The sequence below is a fragment of the Rhinoderma darwinii genome, chromosome 2 (genome assembly GCF_050947455.1).
Source record: "Rhinoderma darwinii isolate aRhiDar2 chromosome 2, aRhiDar2.hap1, whole genome shotgun sequence".
NCBI classification, from domain to species: domain Eukaryota; kingdom Metazoa; phylum Chordata; class Amphibia; order Anura; family Rhinodermatidae; genus Rhinoderma; species Rhinoderma darwinii.
The window spans coordinates 583,336-606,115 of NC_134688.1; the positions used below are offsets into that span (position 1 = coordinate 583,336).

Here is a 22,780-nt window from a genome sequence, read left to right on the forward strand (position 1 = left end):
TTTGTCAAGAAGTCCTTGGAGTCTATTGATCGGCAGTTGGCCATAGGAAAGGGCTTGATGAGAGACTCTGATGTCACCAGGTGTGAGGATGACATCATAGTTGTGTACCAGCAGCTGGCTGCCGTGGTCCGGGCAGGAAAGTCTTACAAAGACAAAGAGAAGGAGGTGTTCATACAATATGTGTACGACTACAAGATTGATAGACAGCTGAATGCGCTGTACAATCGACTTCTCGGAGTTTCTGTCCTGGCAAACCATGTCACTCTCCTACAGCAGGTCATAAAAGACCACCAGCCACGTCGCTGGGAGATGATCGCCTTCTGCCAGCAGGTGAACTTTGTCCTGGCCACTGGCCTGCTTTGTCATTTTGTCCAGGGATCTCTGACCGGAAGAGACACCCAGCTGATGATGGGCCGATGGACAGACAAAATGACTGTTCTTTATAGGAGAATGGAGGATACTTCCAGAGATTGTGCGGCATACTTCAGGGAGCAAGCCCAGGAGGATGTGGAGAAGTATTTGCCCCTCAATGAGTCATTAACAGATGAAGAAAAAGCATCCGGCATATTGAAATTGATGGAGAAGAATTATGACTGGCTGCGCTGGGCAGTGATGGCCTCTCGTTCACCAGTAGATCAGGCGGGAGAGGTTCTAGTGACTGGAAGCTACATCTCAATTAAGGGGGATTGTGGTACTCAGGTGGTGCTGAGTTATAGTGAGAACCCCGTCTCCCTCGACAAGGCAAAGATAAATCAACTGATTGGTGAGCTGGAGTGGAAAATACCAAACCCACCCCCGGATGTTTACGCCAACATTGAGGCTGATCCAGGTTATGCCAAGCGATACCTTGCCCAGCGCATGCTCAAGAAGTTGTCAGAGGGCCTCCGCAAGGGAGTCACCATCCACACTGTGCCGGGGAAGCTGCAGATGAGCGGGAACTTCCCTCCGGCCTCCTGTGTCTTGTATGAGTATAAGCATCGGATGGCATCGGGGACCGTGTGCATCTTCGGCTGAAGGGTTTGACATATTTTACAGATATCTTATGTTATTGAATCATCAACAATTGTATCTTATCTTTTGATTAGGGCCATGATCCCTCCATTAAACCCATGTACAAATAATAGTCTTGCTTTATTTCACCTGGAATCCCACAGCCAGTCTCGTCATACAGACGCTATGTGGCCACACGTCTCACCAGAATTCCTACATTGTTTCTCCATTAGTCCGAGTCCGGAAAGGAGAATACACCAAGAGATCTTTCCCACAATGGGAGGAGCGCTCATACTGTATGGTGAGGAATATCATCCTAGTGTTAATCTGCAGGTATATATATCGTGAAAATAATGCGATCATCCAAGAGTTTACCAAAAAACCAACAAGAAAACGTTTAAAGCATCTGTGATAATTGAGCCGATCAACGCAGCAAATTTCCTGCAGTCACAACCAATCATGTCAACAACATAACCAGGAGGGAATAGTTACATGTGACATCTCATGAAGGCGATGCCTGTCTAGAAGTCCTAGTAAAGCACGTGGGCATCATATGATCAAGTTGATCGCTGGGGGCTTCCGAAGCCAGACCCATGGTGATCAATTGATCGCCAGACCGGCCTCAGTATAAGAAGATGCACTGCAGGAGGTCTCAGTTATAAGATCTATGGCATTATATATGGCCGGTGAAAAGGGCACTTTATTTTGCCCGTCCATGGCAGTACAGTAGTAGAATAAAACACTTAAAATGTCCTTCCAGCTTTCCTTGAACAGCACTGATCTCAGCCCCATAAGAGGGGTGCAGAAAGAGAAGTTATAGGACACTCAGGGGAGAGATCTCGTAGCTCCGGCATCGCGGGCAGATGTGGGTGACGGGGCTTGACAACATTGGCACTGAGCGCCTAAGAGCTTGTTTTAAAGGGTTTGCATCATTACGACAATCCCTGTCCATATTGCCTATTAAGGCATATGGAGGTCATAAGGGGGTCCCCGGCATGAAACCCCCTCTGTGAGCCAGAGCAAAGAGCAACTACAGACTGCGGCCCTTCCATGTATGCCATCTGAATGTCCAGCATGTTAATAGTTGCCAACACTCCTGAATGAGCCGGCACCGTCCCAAATTTAGAGAGACAATCCCGGCAAAATACTGTCCTGGACCGTGTCCCGGCAACATTAACTGGCGACTGCTGTATTCAATTGTATCTGCATCCTCAGGATGCAGATACAATTGAGTACCATGGAGGAGAAGGGAGCCTGCTCTGCCGTTCACTAGGCTTCAGGCCACGTTAGGCCTACAGACTCTAAAACGCTGGGACAGGATTCCGGCGCGATGATGTTACTAGATCGCACCGGACTACGCAAGGATCCTGTCCCAGCGCCTCGTAAGCTGCAGGACTGTGGAGCTCTGTTCTACATGGCAACGGGGTTAGGTAGTATAAGTTTTTTATTTTATTTGTAGTGAACCTGGGCCTTATCTAGAGGGGGACTGTGTGGCACTATAAAGTGGAGGGGTGGCACTATCTACATAGAGGATGTGTGCCACTATCTACAAAGGGGGCCATGTGGCAATATCTACAGGTGTGTTTGTGTGGCATTATCTACAGAGGGACTGTGGCATTATCTACAGGGGGCTGTATGGCACTATCTACAGAGGACACTGGCACTATCTACTGGGAGCCATATGGGGCACCATCTACAAGGAGCACCAAGTGTGGCAGTATCTACAGGGGGCACTGTGCCATTATCTACTGGGGCAGTGTGGAGCACCATCTACAAGGAGCACTGAGTGTGGCACTATCTACGGGGAGCAATGTGGGGCACTATCTATATGGGCAGTGTGGAGCACCATCTACAAGGGGCACTGAGTGTGGCACTATCTACGCTGGCTTTTACGCTGCCAGTAGTGGTCGGCACATATCACCTCACCCTAGTGATAAAGTGAAACATAACCAGAGAGAGACACCGGCCACCACCGTAGTTGTCAGCCAAACTAGTGCAGACATTTTTATTTATTTATTAGTAAGCAGAAATTCTGTGAAGAAAGCCACGCCCAAAACATAAACCACACCCCCATAAGACACACCCACCAGATGTCACACCCTAAGTGTCCCTGTAAAAGAAATTAAAATGTTTGCAGCCATGCATGTAATATTACATATGGGAATGTATGGCGAGCTGCAAACACAGTTAATAGCTGGGGTTTCCGAAGCCAGACCGGTGGTGCTCATTGAATCGCCAGGCCGCCCTCCGTGTAAGAAGGTGCACTGCCGGAGGTCTCACTTAAAAAGGTCTTTAGCATTATATATGACCGGTGAGAAGGGGCGCGTTATTTTGACTGTCTATGGATGTCTCTTAAATAGTGAGACGCCCCCCAGTGGTAGGTGAGGTGCAGCGAAGGGCTCCGTTTTGACAAGTAATCACAATCTGCACAGTATTTGCTCTATAAATATGTTAGACTGGATTTAGGAGACACATGGAAGAGACTTTCAGCAATATGTCCTAATTGTGGCATGGACTTGTTGGAACCAATGGTGGTGAGGCCCCAGTAGAAGAGTGAGGGGGCCCGGCCTACGGGTTTATTGTAGTATGAATGCTGGGGGTCAGACGTGTTGTCAATACATGAAGGTTGATCAGAGCGCTGTATATATTTTATCATTGCTGCTATTGAGATATGGCGGCATTAAGACAACGGGAAAGTCAAGTCAATGTGACGACATCACGTGTATCGTTGTGTATGAGGCCGGGTCCTGGTCCATGGATCTAGCAGTCTAGGAAGTACGACCTCGTGTCCCCGGGGGCCGGAGCTTCCACCGTAGACAGCAGTTCCTCCACATTCTTGTAGTGGTAGAAGGATGGACCATGGAAGAGATACAACCCGTGAGTGTTACACATGGCACTGTCCACCTCGGCGTGGATGAGGGTCTGGTCTTCTCCGAAGCGTTTGCGAGTATTCAGGTCCACAAGGGTGAGCTTCTTCCCTACGTAAAAAATGAAGGCTGGTCAGTGAATAGGCTCAATAACTGCTGCAACGTAACGACTGCTGGACGCCAACGCTCGCCTGTTCTATAGTTACGTAGGTTGAAAAAAAGACACTTCTATCACGTTCAGCCTTTTGACCCAGTTCACACAGTTTTTTGACACGGAAGCCGCATCAGAATAAGTCCGAATACGGACAAAAAAACTTCCGAAACCGCCTCCCATTAATTTTATTGGGAGGTAGGGGCTTTTTTTTTTCCTGGTCAGCTTTTAGCAGCTTGCGGGGGGGGGGGGGGAGCACAATGTCCTTTCTTGCCGCGGTTCCGCCTCTGACCTCCCTTTGAAATCAATGGGAGACAGAAAAAGCGATTTCGCTGCGTTTTTGTTGTGTGAGACGTTGCATAGACACGAGAGCGTTCACACAGCAGCAGCAGTTGTTATACGTTCTCAGCTATTGTAACAATCATTAAAAAGACACTCCAGCCATTTTTTTCATGTAGGGTAGGCCGTCCTCTTACCGGGCGCTTTGTTGCAGAAATATCCCAGCCACATTTATGTCACGTCACCGGTATGAGACGGGCCGATTCCTACAATTTCTGCTGAGTGGACCGGAAGTCTCTTTCACTGTACGTTCCTATGAGACGCGCAATGTGGTTCTCATGGGAATGTGTAGGAACTTCTGGTCGGCACAGTCACGTGGCATAATTGCAGCCGGGATACTTCTGCAACAAAGCACCCGGTAAGAGAATGGCCTGCCCTACCGTTTACCTGGTGTACTGTACACAGGGGGAACACAATAAAAAAAAAATTGCTGAAGTGTCTCTTTAAGTCTCAATGCACCAAAAGATAAAGGCTGAATGGTAAAGCGATCGCTGACGCACCCAGCAATCATCCCTGGGAGCGCGGTCAGTAATGACATGTACATTTATAGGTGCCGCTATGAGGATTACACATGAGCGATGATCGTACTGACCGGGCGTTTAACTAGCAGGAACTTCTGGGATATAAGGAGACGTCAGGAAAGGTGTGAGAAGCTCTGAAGGTAATGAAGATCTGGTGGACGTCAGGTGCCCTCCGACTGCTGCTTATAAAGACCCTTTACACGGCCGATGATCGGGGGACACAATGCTCCTTCATCGGTAATGTGGCACTAAAAATGATAGTTGTCGTCAGGACGTCTGGCCAGAGGATGCACTGCCGATAATGATGTAAAGTATATGGGGACGAACGATGTCACTTATTTCCCTACAGTATAATGATTGCCCCAAGGAAATGGAGCGAAACGCGTCAATCACTGCGCTATATCATCAATCGTTTACTGGCAGGTCTGGCAAATCCCCCCTAGTCCCGGAAATGTTACGTCTGCGCCACACACTTACCCTTGATGAGATATAAATCACTGGAATGGGGGCAGGTAAAAGCAGCATCTACTGCCGTCACCCCGGGCACCTCCCATTCTTCCTGCATCGGCTTCGGATACCCTGCCACTGGGATGTATATTTGATCTGACAAGTAGACAGTGACCTGGGAACCCTAAAGAAAGAGAAGGTACAGAGAAATGATCCTCGTTCTCTAACAGGTCCCACCAAAAACCCTACAAAGTGCCCCATCACTCTGTAGATATGAAGCAGCCATAATGAGCTGCCCCTGCCCCCTCTCTCAGCACGAGTCTCACACATAGGCGGAGGCAGAGAGACGGATATGGTTAAGAACATCTCTAAGGCACACATCCAGACCTGTAACGCGGCCCCATTTTAGCATCCATATTACGGCTGCAAGTCCCGGTTCCTCCACAGTTCATGTGAACTGAACATTGATCACCTAGGGTTCTGCCGGATCGAACCTCAATACGTGAATGATGGGAGTCCGAGTCTTCAGGATGTTACAGACACTAAAACGCGGCAGCATTACAACCGCCTTGATGTGGCCTAAATATGAGAAACTGTCTTATCTTCTGACGGATGAAGGGCCGCTGTGCTCATAACCAAACACTCCGTGGGGTTATTGGCCATTGAAACCTAAAGTCAGGTGAACACAGAACTGACCTCGGCATTTACCCTTATCAAAACTAACAGGAAAACCGCGCTGCCCTGTAATTGGTTTCTATTGGTGACGAGCAGTTCTTCTATGAGCTGTTTTTGATAAATGCGGCCTATTACGGATCTTCACATCCGGTTGTTCATTATCGGACCGCACTGTGCACCAATCTAACCTGTCCATTCCATTTCAGCAGATATTTGTCGGCCGTCAGATTTTTAACCGATAAAAACTTCCCCATGGCTGGCTGTAGTCTAAGGTCTATGGCCTGTCCTAGAGAGGCCTCATCAATGGTTGGATGTTAGATCTGGTCACAACTTCTCTATGGCTGGCTGTAGTCTAAGGTCTATGGCCTGTCCTAGAGAGGCCTCATCAATGGTTGGATGTTAGATCTGGTCACAACTTCTCTATGGCTGGCTGTAGTCTAAGGTCTATGGCCTGTCCTAGAGAGGCCTCATCAATGGTTGGATGTTAGTTCTGGCCACAACTTCTCTATGGCTGGCTGTAGTCTAAGGTCTACGGCCTGTCCTAGAGAGGCCTCATCAATGGTTGGATGTTAGATCTGGTCACAACTTCTCTATGGCTGACTGTAGTCTAAGGTCTATGGCCTGTCCTAGAGAGGCCTCATCAATGGTTGGATGTTAGATCGGGTCACAACTTCTCCATGGCTGGCTGTAGTCTAAGGTCTATGGCCTGTCCTAGAGAGGCCTCATCCATGGTTGGATGTTAGATCGGGTCACAACTTCTCCATGGCTGGCTGTAGTCTAAGGTCTATGGCCTGTCCGAGAGAGGCCTCATCCATGGTTGGATGTTAGATCGGGTCACAACTTCTCCATGGCTGGCTGTAGTCTAAGGTCTATGGCCTGTCCTAGAGAGGCCTCATCCATGGTTGGATGTTAGATCGGGTCACAACTTCTCCATGGCTGGCTGTAGTCTAAGGTCTATGGCCTGTCCTAGAGAGGCCTCATCCATGGTTGGACGTTAGATCTGGCCACAACTTCTCCTTCAATCCATTTAGTTTTCTTATCTATCTACCTTTTTATACTGCACATTATTGCTGATGATGAACCTGCCCCAGCAGACGATGTTCTTGACCCCAACAGCTCCGCCAACACACCTGAATAAAATACATCCGGCTCTCAAAGGTGAAAGCAGCGTCCACCACCCCCTGCAGGGTACTCCAGGTGTGTTTGAGAGGCCAGGCATGCCAGCCGTCCTTATTGCTGTCCAGGCGGAAGTACAAGCCTCCTGGAACAAAGAAAGGGCATCAATGGGTCAGAGATGCTCATGACAGCACACGGGTCAATGTCCTTCCTCACAGTAAAGCCACAAATATCTCCAGCATTGACCAGAGAGCCTCCCACACACGTGGCACAGTATCCGTGGTGGGAGAGCGTGGCACTCCACATTCATTTGCCCACACTCAGCGCGTCTATGTGGACCACTACATGAGCCTCAATCATTCTCTTCATATAGGTCCAGTGTGTCACCTCGGAAAGCGTAGGTCCGGGACCTGTCATCAGAGCTGAAAGCCTCAAACGATCGATTGCTGCAGCGATCTTGGATGGATAGAAGTGTGGCGTTCTTCCGGGCAGCGTGTCCATGTCCTGGGAGGAGACACAAGTCATTAGGTCAAGGAGATGGACATTGGCACCATACAATATATATGCCCTCGCTGAACACCCTCATTTCTGGGGGCCGGCAGTGCAGGGACCTGATGTTCTAGAGGACCATCAGTCCATATTACCTTAACCCCTTAAGGACACAGACAATTTTATTTTCGTTTTTTCCTCCCCTCCTTCCAAAAGCCATAACTTTTTTATTTTTCCATGGATTTTGCCATATGAGGTCTTGTTGATTGCGGGACAAGTTGTAGTTTTTCACAGCATCATTTATTGTACCATTAATTATGGGGTAAAAGCGAATTGGGGCGATACCAAATTGATACGGGTTATTTTAGGTTTTACGACATTTACAAAGAAAAAACTATTTGTTAAAGACAAGTAGTTTTGTCTACATTTTCTGAGAGCCGTAATTTAGTATTTTTTTTGTCGCTGTGCGATGTGACGGCTTATATTTTCCGGGGTGAGCGTAGTTTTTATTGGTACACTTTGGGGTACATGCGACTTTTTGATACATTTTCATTACATTTTTTGGGGGAGCTAAGGTGACCACAAAACCACAATTTGGGCATTTTTCATTAGGCCCCCAGACTGCCAAGACAGCCATAGGCACCCCACGATGGGGGCAATAGACTGAGGAGGGGGCCGCCCCCCTTTCTAACAACTTAGATGCCACGGTCGCTATTGACTGGGTCATATAAGTGGTTAAACAGGCGAAATCAAAGTGATCTTTCATTGCGCCCGTTGCAGTGAGGTGTCGGCTGTATTATACAGCAAACACCCGCTAACTATGGAGCGCGCTCAGCCCGTGGGCCCATTCCATACTACCCCTTAGTGGCTGCCACGTACATGTATATAGCATGTCGTTAAGGGGTTAAGGTTATACCATAAAATATAAAACTTTATACATATCCGGCTAGATCTCATTGGTCATGCGGTGCAGGGTGCTGTGTACATCTCTGACCTGCGGGGGCGCTGTGGATTGTGACTTCTCTAACTGTAGCCCGCTGCGCTGTAAAGCCTGATCCATACGTTTCTCTTATTCACAGCGGTAACGGAGGATCACAACCGATCTCAATTGTCAGATTTTAAATCCATCTTTGTATTGAGAATTATTTTTGTTAGATCCGAAAAGATGCAAATGTGACTCCACAAAATGTATTTTACATGAAGAAGTCGTCGCTGACAGGGGGGGGGACCCAAAGACACCGGATCATATCCTAATCTACAGATATAATGGGACAGAGCGCAGATTATCTATGGGGGGGGGGGTGTCCATGAAATGAGGGAAACCTGTCAGAACCAACTCCACCACCCAGAAACCATCTCACCTCTCCCCGGACACCTCACAAAGTAATCTCTGGTGTCCAGTGGTCGTGGCGACAGGACCTGTCCAGTCACTGGGTCAAATCGAGTAAAGTTGATGCCATTGAAGCAGTAATATCTCTCCAGCCACCTGACTGCAGCCGAACAGGTCCCGAGGGTGGCCCAACGTCGCTGCTTCACTGCAGGCTCCTCATGGAAGCTGTAGATATACACAGTGTCACCTGGCGGAGGGAAGGACAGATACAGGCTCAGTCACTGGTGGCAGAGGTGTGACATCCTATTATGACGTTGTATTGTCCCGGGTGTATAGGGGTTAATCCCGCGTTCTTACTCTCACAGCAGCTTCTCACCTTTAAAGAATATGACACTGTCCGTCCTGCACTCGCCCGGGTGACACTCCACAGCAGCGTCCAGGTGGTCGGGAATCCCAGGAAACGCTTGGCCGATAAGACGTGGGTAACCTTCCAGCAGCTTTCCTTCAAAGTAGCTCCAGACTTGTGTGTCCTGCAACAAATCACAATGTCTGCGGGGAAACTCCAGGCATATAAAACAAGTAACACAAATTATATATATATATTTTGGAAAGTTTGTGTGAAGCCCGATTTTTCATTGTTTTAAAATCAGTCCATGTGACCACTGCAGCCTGTGATTGGCCTGTGATTGGCTGCAGCCTGTGATTGGCTGCAGCCTGTAATTGGCCTGTGATTGGCTGCAGCGGTCACATGGGATGAAACGTCATCCCAGGAGGCCGGACCGGAGGAAGAAGCAGGGAGTTCTGGGTAAGTTAACTTTTAATACTTTTAACTCCAGCGGTAGTCACTGTCCCGGGTTCTGAGTTACTGCCGATCAGTTAACTCTTTCAGCACCCTGGACAGTGACTATCCCCTGACGTCGCCTAGCAACGCTCCCGTAATTACTGGAGCCCCATAAACTTCTATGGGCCTGCCCGTGCCGTAATTACGGGAGCCCCATAGACTTTTAGGCCTCATGCACACTTCCATCACCGTTTCCACGGCCGTTTTTCACAGATCCATGTGTCCGTGATTGGATCAGTGTGCTTCCCATGTGTACTCCGTGTACACTTCTGTGTTTCAGTTTTTGAGAGGAAACTGAAACCCGTTCACACTATGTACACAATATTGTGAGCGCTGCACATGGCTGGCCTTAGCTATGTTCGACCAGTGCGGTCGCACAGGGCGCCAGCCACCACACTGCAAGAGGGGCACCATTGAGTGTGTGTATCCCCGCGCCTTTGCAACTACCAGCGGGGATACACACACTAACTGCAGTCGTCTTTCTACCCGGGCGCTTCTTCACTTAGTGGCCGTCGCTACCGCTGTAGCAGCCATAGCGGCTGCTAGAGGTGACACCGGGCATGAAGACGGTGGAGCCGCTAGCATCTGCTGCAGCTGCTATAGCGGTAGCGACGGCACTATAGCAGAGCAGGGAGATATCTCCCTGCTCTGCTGTCTACTAGCGCCAATGCAGCTCCCTGAAGGAGCGGAATCCCCGTGTGGCCGGGGATTCCACTCCTGGAGCGCTGCTTGATGTCTCTGTCCATATATGGACAGTGACATCAGGGGAAACTCCTAAAGCGGAATCCCCGGTTACAGTGGTGCAGACTCTATGACCGGGGATTCCACTCCAAAAGAAGCCAATGACGTCATGGACACAGACGACAGGAGCTTTTCCTGGAGTGGAATCGACGGTCACAGCGTCAGCAACACTGTAACCGGGGATTCCGCTTTAGGAGTTTCCCCTGATGTCACTGTCCATATATGGACAGAGACATCAAGCAGCGCTCCAGGAGTGGAATCCCCGGTCACACGGGGATTCCGCTCCTTCGGGGAGCTTCAGTGGCGCTATCTATACTGGAAGGGGGGGGGGGGTTGCTATCTATAGGGGGGCTGTGGGCTTTGTGGCACTACCTACAAAGGACAACTGTGCAGGAGCACACAAAATACCCAGCTTTCCCGGGTATAAAAAAAAAAGTGTGGAAATAAACTAAGATATAACTTTTATTTAATCTATCTGAAAGGGTTAATCCTTTACTCAGACTAAATAAAAGTTATATCTTAGTTTATTCCCACACATTTATTTGATAGCCGGGAAAGCTGGGTATTTTGTGTGCTCCTGCACAGTTGTCCTTTTTTGAATGTCTATTGCCCGCCAGCTATCAGGGTCATTTCGTAGTCCTTGCACTACCAACCAGGGGGCTGTGGGCTGTGTGCCACTACCTACCAGGGGGCTGTGTGCCACTACCTACCAGGGGGCTGTGTGGCACTACCAACCAGGGGGCTGTGTGGCACTACCAACCAGGGGGCTGTGTGGCACTACCAACCAGGGGGCTGTGTGGCACTACCAACCAGGGGGCTGTGTGGCACTACCAACCAGGGGGCTGTGGGCAGTGTGGCACTACCTACCAGGGGGCTGTGTGCCACTACCTACCAGGGGCCTGTGTGCCACTACCTACCAGGGGGCTGTGGACTGTGTGGCACTACCTACCAGGGGGCTGTGGACTGTGTGGCACTACCTACCAGGGGGCTGTGGGCTGTGTGCCACTACCTACCAGGGGGCTGTGGGCTGTGTGCCACTACCTACCAGGGGGCTGTGTGCCACTACCTACCAGGGGGCTGTGTGGCACTACCAACCAGGGGGCTGTGTGGCACTACCAACCAGGGGGCTGTGTGGCACTACCAACCAGGGGGCTGTGTGGCACTACCAACCAGGGGGCTGTGTGGCACTACCAACCAGGGGGCTGTGGGCAGTGTGGCACTACCTACCAGGGGGCTGTGTGCCACTACCTACCAGGGGCCTGTGTGCCACTACCTACCAGGGGGCTGTGGACTGTGTGGCACTACCTACCAGGGGGCTGTGGACTGTGTGGCACTACCTACCAGGGGGCTGTGGGCTGTGTGCCACTACCTACCAGGGGGCTGTGGGCAGTGTGGCACTACCTACCAGGGGGCTGTGTGCCACTACCTACCAGGGGCCTGTGTGCCACTACCTACCAGGGGGCTGTGGACTGTGTGGCACTACCTACCAGGGGGCTGTGGGCTGTGTGCCACTACCTACCAGGGGGCTGTGGGCAGTGTGGCACTACCTACCAGGGGGCTGTGTGCCACTACCTACCAGGGGCCTGTGTGCCACTACCTACCAGGGGGCTGTGGACTGTGTGGCACTACCTACCAGGGGGCTGTGGACTGTGTGCCACTACCTACCAGGGGGCTGTGGGCTGTGTGCCACTACCTACCAGGGGGCTGTGGGCTGTGTGGCACTACCTACCAGGGGGCTGTGGGGCACTACCAACCAGGGGGCTGTGGGCAGTTTGGCACTACCAACCAGGGGGCTGTGTGGCACTACCTACCAGGAGGCTGTGAGGCACTACCAACCAGGGGGCTGTGTGGCACTACCAATCAGGGGGCTGTGTGGCACTACCTACCAGGGGGCTGTGGGCTGTGTGGCACTACCTACCAGGGGGCTGTGGGCTGTGTGCCACTACCTACCAGGGGGCTGTGGGCTGTGTGGCACTACCTACCAGGGGGCTGTGGGCTGTGTGCCACTACCTACCAGGGGGCTGTGGGCTGTGTGGCACTACCTACCAGGGGGCTGTGGGCTGTGTGCCACTACCTACCAGGGGGCTGTGGGCTGTGTGGCACTACCTACCAGGGGGCTGTGGGGCACTACCAACCAGGGGGCTGTGGGCAGTTTGGCACTACCAACCAGGGGGCTGTGTGGCACTACCTACCAGGAGGCTGTGAGGCACTACCAACCAGGGGGCTGTGTGGCACTACCAATCAGGGGGCTGTGTGGCACTACCTACCAGGGGGCTGTGGGCTGTGTGGCACTACCTACCAGGGGGCTGTGGGCTGTGTGGCACTACCTACCAGGGGGCTGTGGGGCACTACCAACCAGGGGGCTGTGTGGCACTACCAACCAGGGGGTTGTGTGGCACTACCAACCAGGGGGCTGTGTGCCACTACCTACCAGGGCGCTGTGGGCTGTGTGCCACTACCTACCAGGGGGCTGTGGGCTGTGTGGCACTACCTACCAGGGGGCTGTGGGGCACTACCAACCAGGGGGCTGTGGGCACTACCAACCAGGGGGCTGTGGGCAGTGTGGCACTACCAACCAGGGGGCTGTGTGGCACTACCTACCAGGGCGCTGTGGGGCACTACCAACCAGGGGGCTGTGTGGCACTACCAACCAGGGGGCTGTGTGGCACTACCAACCAGGGGGCTGTGTGCCACTACCTACCAGGGGGCTGTGGGCTGTGTGGCACTACCTACCAGGGGGCTGTGGGCTGTGTGGCACTACCTACCAGGGGGCTGTGGGGCACTACCAACCAGGGGGCTGTGTGGCACTACCAACCAGGGGGCTGTGGGCTGTGTGCCACTACCTACCAGGGGGCTGTGGGCTGTGTGGCACTACCTACCAGGGGGCTGTGGGGCACTACCAACCAGGAGGCTGTGGGCACTAAAGGGGCATTATAATTTTTTTATGGGGCATTTTTTTTTTTTAATGATGGGGTGGGGCGCCGAAAGATAATTTCGCACAGGGCGCCATCTATTCTAGGACCGGCCCTGGCGCCGCACATGCTATTCCCTGTCCAGCGGTACTCACTGTCCCGGGTGCTGAAAGAGTTACTGCCGATCAGTGCACCCCTTTAACTCTTTCAGCACCCTGGACAGAGACGACCGCTGGACAGGGAATAGCATGTGCGGCGCTTACAATATAGATTAATAGTTCATTAAAAAAACAAAAAAACGCAACAATAAATAAAGTTCCTACTTACCCAGAACTCCCTGCTTCTGTCTCCAGTCCGGCCTCCCAGGATGACGTTTCAGCCCATGTGACCGCTGCAGCCAATCACAGGCCAATCACAGGCTGCCGCGTCATCCAGGGAGGTCGGACTGGATGTCAGAAGAGGGACGCGTCACCAAGACAACGGCCGGGGTACGTATGAACTTCTTTTTCTTAATATCGCTGCGTTCCAGCACTGTTCAGCAGCCTCTTCTCTCTAATAGTGCTGACAGAGATTAGGGGCTGCCGATTAGTGCAGTATCTGTCTGTATGTGTACCTCTGCCCACCCGGCCGTTGCTAGGCAACGGCTCCGTCACACACGGACGGCACACGGATGCCTTCCGTGTGCCTTCAGTTTTTTTGACGGCCCCATTGACTTGCATGGACCTCACGGTCACAGAATCTCAGACCAAAGTAGGACACGCTGTACTGTCGGAACGGAGCAACGGGACGGTCAAAAAAACTGAAGTGTGCCTGGCCCCACTGAAATGAATGGATCAGGGTACTAGCCATCAGAAAAACAGCCATTACCCTGAAGAAAGCAGCTAGCCCCCTGAAGAAAGCAGCTAGCCCCCTGAAGAAAGCAGCTAGCCCCCTGAAGAAAGCAGCTAGCCCCCTGAAGAAAGCAGCTAGCCCCCTGAAGAAAGCAGCTAGCCCCCTGAAGGATAAGACTGAAGTGTGCATGAGGCCTTATATTGCCCTGCCCGTACTGTAATTACTGCCTGAAATAGGACATGTTCTATATTCTTCAATAGCCCGGGCACCTTCCTGTAAGCAAACGAGAAGGTACCCGTGGCCAATAGGAGTCTCCGGGCCTAAATCTGTCATGAATATTTTGCTTCATTTCATTCCTTTTCTGCTTCCAATATCATTCTTTACACTCTCTAGCAATTAAATTCATACTGAGAGGTATTTAAATAATGAGCTTTTACTCTATCCATACCGTAAGTCACCCTCCCGAGCAACGCCGGGTATAAAAGCTAGTATATATATATATATATATATATATATATATATATATATATATATATATGTATGTATCTCTATACAGTATATTGCATTGTAAGCCTGTGGCTGGGGAGGTACTGGAGGGGGTGTATTTCCCACCTGGCTGGGTGAGACGAGCCTTCCAGGTAAGTTGGTGTAAAGGATCTGCCAGGCACTACGTCTGGGTATACTCCCAGGATTAATCAGTCGACACCTGAGGCCAGACCTCTGAGACTGACACCTGCTCCCACCAATCAGGGTGGCAGGCTCAGGAGTGGGAGAGCCTATCGCGGCCTGGTCAGTCAGAGTTAGCTCCGCCCCCTGTCCATTTATACCTGCCGTTTTCTCTTCCTCCTTGCTTGTTATTCTTCTTGGATTCCTGGCCCCACTGCTGCCTTGCTCCAGCCTGCTTCTGCCGTGCTTCTGCCTTGCTTCAGTTCCGTTTATCCTGCGTTGCTCTGCCCCTGGCTTGCTTCTGCTCCGTGCTCCCGTTTGTATACTCCACTACTTCCTGATCCTGACTGGCTCATTCACCGCTCCGTTTCCTGGCGGCGTTCCGTGGGCTACAGTATTCCCTTGCGTGTTCCCTGTTTGTACTCCCTTGCACTTAGACAGCGTAGGGACCGCCGCCAAGTTGTACCCCGTCGCCTAGGGCGGGTCGTTGCAAGTAGGCAGGGACAGGGCGGTGGGTAGATTAGGGCTCACTTGTTCCCTTCACCTCCTTCCTGCCATTACATAATAACAAGCCCTTACCTAGTCTACCATTTCTTCTACGCTGACGCTATCATGGACCCCCTTGAGACCCTGACCCAGCAGATGCAGGGCCTCTCCCTACAGGTCCAGGCCCTGGCTCAGAGGGTCAATCAGTCTGACGCTGCCTTTGTAGTACCCCTCACCTCACCTTTAGAACCCAACCTCAAGTTACCTGACCGGTTCTCAGGGGACCGTAAGACTTTTCTCTCCTTCCGGGAGAGTTGCAGACTTTATTTCCGCCTAAGACCTCACTCCTCAGGTTCCGAGAACCAGCGGGTGGGTATCATTATATCCCGACTCCAGGAAGAGCCCCAAGAGTGGGCCTTCTCCTTGGCTCCTGACGCCCCTGAACTTTCCTCCGTTGATCGGTTTTTCTCTGCCCTCGGTCTCATTTACGACGAGACTGACAGGACTGCCTTAGCCGAGAGTCAGCTGGTGACCTTACGTCAGGGTAGGAGACCTGTTGAGGAATACTGTTCTGATTTTAGAAAGTGGTGCGTAGCTTCTCGGTGGAACGACCCGGCCCTAAAGTGCCAGTTTAGGTTAGGATTATCTGACGCCCTGAAGGATCTGCTGGTTAGCTACCCCTCTTCTGACTCCCTAGACCAGGTTATGGCCCTAGCAGTACGACTTGACCGACGTCTCAGGGAACGTCAGCTTGAACGTTTCAATGTTTTCCCCTCTGACTGCCCTGCGATTCCCCCCGAGGTCCCGTCTCCTCGCTCTTCCACGGAGGACTCGGAGGTACCTATGCAACTCGGGGCCTCCATGTCCCCTCGACAACGTAGAGAGTTCCGCAGGAAGAATGGTCTCTGCTTCTATTGTGGGGACGACAAGCATCTACTGAACACCTGTCCCAGGCGCAAGAATAAGCAGCCGGAAAACTTCCGCGCCTAAGTGATCATCGGGGAGGTCACTTGGGCGCACAGGTATTTCCCGTTAATACTAAACGCAATAAGATTTTGCTTCCCTTTAAGGTCTCGTTTGCTGGCCGGTCTGCCACTGGCAGTGCCTTCGTGGATTCGGGCTCATCTGCTAATATCATGTCTGTGGAATTTGCTATGTCTCTAAAAATGCCTTTTATTGATTTACCTTATCCTATCCCGGTAGTGGGTATCGACTCCACTCCTCTTGCTAATGGTTATTTTACTCAGCATACCCCTGTTTTTGAACTCCGTGTTGGCTCCATGCATTTGGAGCAGTGCTCTGTACTGGTGATGCAGGGATTATCGTCCAATCTGGTATTAGGTCTTCCCTGGTTGCAGTTGCATAATCCCACGTTTGATTGGAATACTGGGGATCTCACCAAATGGGGTAGTGAATGTCTTATGTCATGTCTTTCTGTTAACTCTATTTCTCCCCGGGAGGAGGTAAACACGCTTCCTGAGTTTGTTCAGGACTTCGCCGATGTGTTTTCTAAGGAGGCCTCCGAGGTGTTGCCCCCTCATAGAGATTACGATTGCGCCATCGATTTGGTGCCTGGTGCCAAGCTTCCTAAGGGGAGGATATTTAATCTTTCATGTCCTGAACGTAAAGCTATGAGGGAGTATATCCAAGAATGCCTGGCCAAGGGTTTCATTCGCCCCTTGACTTCTCCTGTAGGTGCTGGCTTCTTCTTCGTGGGGAAGAAGGATGGTGGTTTTAGGCCGTGCATTGATTATCGGAACTTGAATAAGGTCACAGTAAGGAACCAGTATCCCCTTCCTTTGATTCCGGATCTTTTTAATCAGGTTCAGGGGGCCCAATGGTTCTCTAAGTTCGATCTACGGGGGGCATATAACCTTATCCGCATCAAAGAGGGGGATGAGCGGAAAACTGCGTTCAACACGCCCGAAGGTCATTTCGAATACCTGGTCATGCCCTTTGGGTTGTGTAATGCCCCTGCAGTCTTCCAGAATTTTATTAATGAAATTCTGAGAGATTACCTGGGTAATTTTCTTGTAGTGTACCTTGATGACATACTGGTGTTTTCCAAGGACTGGTCCTCGCACGTGGAGCATGTCAGGAAGGTCCTCCAGGTCCTTCGGGAAAATAATCTGTTTGCGAAGACCGAAAAATGTGTGTTTGGGGTACAGGAGATACCATTTTTAGGTCAAATCCTCACTCCTCATGAATTCCGCATGGACCCTGCCAAGGTTCAGGCTGTGGCGGAATGGGTCCAACCTGCCTCCCTGAAGGCGCTACAGTGTTTTTTGGGGTTCGCTAACTATTACAGGAGATTTATTGCCAACTTCTCGGTCGTCGCTAAGCCTCTTACGGACCTCACTCACAAGGGTGCTGATGTCCTCCATTGGCCCCCTGAGGCTGTCCAGGCTTTTGAGACCCTCAAGAAGTGCTTTATCTCGGCCCCCGTGCTGGTTCAGCCCAACCAAAGGGAGCCATTTATTGTGGAGGTTGACGCGTCCGAGGTGGGAGTGGGGGCCGTCTTGTCCCAGGGTACCAGCTCCCTCACCCATCTCCGCCCCTGTGCTTACTTCTCTAGGAAGTTTTCACCCACGGAGAGTAACTATGATATTGGCAACCGCGAACTTTTAGCCATTAAATGGGCTTTTGAAGAGTGGTGTCACTTCTTGGAGGGGGCCAGACACCAGGTAACGGTCCTTACTGACCACAAGAATCTGGTTTTCCTATAATCTGCCCGGAGGCTTAATCAAAGACAAGCTCGTTGGGCACTATTCTTTACCAGATTTAATTTCTTGGTTACCTATAGGGCTGGGTCCAAAAATATTAAGGCTGATGCTCTGTCACGTAGTTTCATGGCCAATCCTCCTTCTGAGAAGGATCCTGCTTGTATTTTACCCCCTGGTATAATTGTTTCTGCCACTGATTCTGACTTAGCCTCTGACATCGCGGCTGATCAAGGTTCAGCTCCCGGGAACCTCCCTGGGGACAAACTGTTTGTCCCCCTGCAATACCGGCTAAGGGTACTCAGGGAAAACCATGACTCCGCACTATCTGGTCATCCTGGCATCTTGGGTACCAAACTCCTCATTACCAGAAACTATTGGTGGCCTGGGTTGCCTAAAGACGTTAGGGCTTACGTCGCCGCTTGTGAGGTCTGTGCTAGGTCCAAGACCCCTAGGTCCCGACCTGCGGGCTTACTGCGTTCCTTGCCCATTCCCCAGAGACCTTGGACCCATATCTCCATGGATTTTATCACCGATTTGCCTCCATCTCAGGGCAAGTCGGTGGTGTGGGTGGTAGTAGACCGCTTCAGCAAGATGTGCCACTTTGTGCCCCTTAAGAAACTACCTAACGCCAAGACGTTAGCTTCTTTGTTTGTGAAACACATTCTGCGTCTCCATGGGGCCCCAGTCAATATCGTTTCGGACAGAGGGGTACAATTTGTTTCCTTATTTTGGAGAGCTTTTTGTAAAAAGTTGGAGATTGATCTATCCTTCTCCTCCGCCTTCCATCCCGAAACTAATGGCCAAACGGAAAGGACTAACCAATCCCTGGAACAATATTTAAGGTGTTTCATTTCTGACTGTCAATTTGATTGGGTCTCATTCCTTCCCCTCGCCGAATTTTCCCTTAATAACCGGGTCAGTAACTCGTCAGGGGTTTTCCCGTTTTTCTGTAATTTCGGGTTTAATCCTAGGTTCTCCTCAGTTTCCCCTGGTTGTTCCAATAATCCCGAGGTAGAGGACGTTCATCGGGAACTGTGCACAGTCTGGGCCCAGGTTCAGAAGAACCTAGAGGCGTCCCAGAGCGTACAAAAGATTCAGGCTGATTGTAGACGTTCTGCTAACCCCCGGTTTGTCGTCGGGGATTTGGTGTGGTTGTCGTCGAGGAACTTGCGCCTTAAGGTCCCGTCCAGGAAGTTTGCTCCCCGATTTATTGGACCTTATAAGGTCATTGAAGTCCTCAACCCTGTATCCTTCCGTCTGGAGCTGCCCCCATCCTTTCGCATACACGACGTCTTCCATGCCTCCCTCCTGAAACGCTGCTCCCCGTCCTGGTCCCCCTCGAGGAAACCTCCCATTCCCGTTCTCACCCCTGAGGGGGTGGAATTCGAGGTGGCCAAGATTGTGGACAGTAGGATGATCCAGGGCTCCCTCCAGTACCTGGTCCATTGGAGAGGATACGGGCCGGAGGAGAGGACTTGGGTACCTGCTCGAGATGTTCACGCTGGGGTATTGATCAGGAGGTTCCACCTTCTCTTCCCCACTAAACCGGGTCCTCTTAGTAAGGGTCCGGTGGCTCCTCATAAAAGGGGGAGTACTGTAAAGGATCTGCCAGGCACTACGTCTGGGTATACTCCCAGGATTAATCAGTCGACACCTGAGGCCAGACCTCTGAGACTGACACCTGCTCCCACCAATCAGGGTGGCAGGCTCAGGAGTGGGAGAGCCTATCGCGGCCTGGTCAGTCAGAGTTAGCTCCGCCCCCTGTCCATTTATACCTGCCGTTTTCTCTTCCTCCTTGCTTGTTATTCTTCTTGGATTCCTGGCCCCACTGCTGCCTTGCTCCAGCCTGCTTCTGCCGTGCTTCTGCCTTGCTTCAGTTCCATTTATCCTGCGTTGCTCTGCCCCTGGCTTGCTTCTGCTCCGTGCTCCCGTTTGTATATTCCACTACTTCCTGATCCTGACTGGCTCATTCACCGCTCCGTTTCCTCGCGGCGTTCCGTGGGCTACTGTATTCCCTTGCGTGTTCCCTGTTTGTACTCCCTTGCACTTAGACAGCGTAGGGACCGCCGCCAAGTTGTAACCCGTCTCCTAGGGCGGGTCGTTGCAAGTAGGCAGGGACAGGGCGGTGGTTAGATTAGGGCTCACTTGTTCCCTTCACCTCCTTCCTGCCATTACAGTTGGGTTTCTCAGCAGAGCTTGGCTTGTTGAGGACTTTGTGAAGTCTGTTTTCCGGTTTTGGATTTTTATGGAACGGTGGGTAGGATTGATAGAAGGACTTGCCATTCCCTCTCCGCTCCAGTGTAGGGTTTTCCCTGGTATATATCAGTACAGGTTTGCTCACTGGGCTATTTAGGGCTGCAGCCAATGTGGCCCAGTGTCAGAGCCCGGGAATCCACACAAGGATAGTGTAGAAAGTCTGATCCAAGGAAACTGCTCATGCTTTATAATAGGTGCCTCCATGATGTCCCTGAAGCACGATCACCACCGAGGGGCGCTAGACCTGTGACATCTTCTGGTAATAAGTTCCATTTTTTAAAAGAGAGTGGAAACCCGCTGTTTAGTCAGTGCCCAGACGGGCCGGGCCTATTATATTTATATGCTGCAAATCTTGAATGCTGGATAAGCACTGGTTTATTTTTGGGACTGTAATAAAGCGTGGACCTAAAACCTGACCGGTATTGACATTTTTCATCGCCAACCATAACCATCCATATGCACAGATCCCAACAGTTAATGGAGGATGCGGACAATGGTTGCTATGAGCAACGGCGTGACAACTGAAAGTGATGTATGTCCTGGGTAAAGTCGGCGGCTGCACAACAAAGTCAGTCAAATGCCATGGAAGAGCCAATCGAGGAACTGGCGCCGGCCAACGGGCAACAAATCAACCAGTTGCTGATGGAGGAAATTTCTGCACTTTGAGGGACTCAGATGATCCATCCAGAAAGAGGAGGACAGGTCTCCTGAGATCTTACATGTGAGGAAAGCTGTGGAACGTGCCTAACAAAAAATGCCACCAGAGGAGGACACGGAGGCCTAGCTAACCATGTTTGACAGAGTTGCTGAACGATAGGGGCTCCCGGCTGTTCTCGCACCTTTCCTGACCACTGAACCTCAAAAAGCATATTATGGCCTCAGCGAGCCGGATATCAAGGACTATGCGAAGCTGACAGCAAAGATTTTTGCCCATCTAGGAGTTACAGCTGCTGTTCGTGCCTGGAGGGTCTATAATTGTAGTGACAGCATGGACAAGCCTGCCAGGAACCAAATATATTGAAAATATATAACCCCAGCACTCACAGAGGTACGCAAAAGATCCAGATGCAAACAAATTTAAGTTTTATTGCAACAAAAGATGGTAAAGTTGAGGTGGAAAGCGACTTGGTCGCTTTCCACCTCAACTTTACCATCTTTTGTTGCAATAAAACTTAAATTTGTTTGCATCTGGATCTTTTGCGTACCTCTGTGAGTGCTGGGGTTATATATTTTCAATATTGTGGGATTCTCGTCCCTACCTTACTAGCACCACGCCAATTGATTGAGGAGTGCATCCCAATATCTATTTTTGAGGAACCAAATATATGACCTCGTCCGCCTAGCAGGAAAATGTCTGGAACCAGATTCTTCTGCCCTTGCACAGATTGTGGAGAAGGTGGTTGTGGACGCTATATCTGGGCCCTTCCTGCTGATTGGCATCGCTGGGTCAGGTATGGAGACCCCACAGACGCAGACCAACTCGTGGACCTATTAGAAACGTTCCTCGCGATCGACTAGTACCTCTGTAATGTCCCTGTAGCATGATCACTTCCCAGGAGCGCCCGACCTGCGACATCTTCTGTTAAAAAGTTCCATAAAGGAGAGTGGAAGAGGGAAAAGGGCCCTAGAGGTTTCTCGTGGGCAAAAGACTGGTGGTTATCCCAAGTGGTCAAATGGCCCTAGAAAGAATCCCCCTCAAGGAGACCAGGGCTGATCCAGGGCTGGAGATGCCATGAAGTAGGACATATAGCTGACCATTTCCCTCTTTCCTCAGAGCTCGTGGAGTGTGACATGGATCGGCGTCAGTTGCTGTTTGCGGAGCCAGTTTGTCTTGTATCACCAGGACTAGACATATTTTCATGTCTACAACATTGTGGTGAACCCCTGTCCTGTAGGGTCCTTGTTGGACTCAGTAGCCTTGTCACCTTGGTTCATGCCAGTTTATTATTCCTGACAAACATGTGAGTGGGCTTTACATCCATGGAGATACTGAGGTTTATCCCAAAGCCCTCGCTAAACTTGAGACTGTGTTTGGTTGTGTCACCTATGAAGTTGGTGTGGTGAGAAATCTAATATATACTGTGATACTGGGGTGAGACTTCCCCTTACTTTGGGATTTGTGAGGAAAAGGTAAATTCCCTGAAGGGGGTGCGGAAACTCCTGGAGAAAATGTCCTTCCCTGTAAATGTCACATAGGTGGAGAAATGCAGGATGACGAGGACAATTCACCATTGCAGGTCTTACCTGGAGAGGGAGGGGATCCTCCTCCTGATCAGAACGCACCTGATGTAGAGGTGTCCCCAGATACGGCGGAGATCCTGTTCTCATAAACGCTCAGGAAGGAATTACGGTCATAAATGGCGCGCCACAGGAACCAGATACTGACACAATTCCCACGT

At 51.0% G+C, this 22,780-nt stretch overlaps 1 protein-coding gene across 1 annotated transcript in view; it reads right to left on the minus strand.

The window, feature by feature from the left end:
• Positions 1-2,965: 2,965 nt before the first annotated feature.
• The window catches only part of HPX (hemopexin), a 41,931-nt gene continuing 22,116 nt past the window's right edge, over positions 2,966-22,780 (minus strand). The window contains exons 5-10 of the mRNA XM_075851269.1: positions 9,302-9,455; positions 8,957-9,172; positions 7,494-7,610; positions 7,121-7,251; positions 5,346-5,499; positions 2,966-3,968 (exon numbers count right to left, since the gene is read on the minus strand). Coding sequence (XP_075707384.1) covers positions 3,751-3,968; positions 5,346-5,499; positions 7,121-7,251; positions 7,494-7,610; positions 8,957-9,172; positions 9,302-9,455 — 990 coding nt within the window. The 3' untranslated portion in view covers positions 2,966-3,750. The remainder of the gene's footprint in view (positions 3,969-5,345; positions 5,500-7,120; positions 7,252-7,493; positions 7,611-8,956; positions 9,173-9,301; positions 9,456-22,780) is intronic.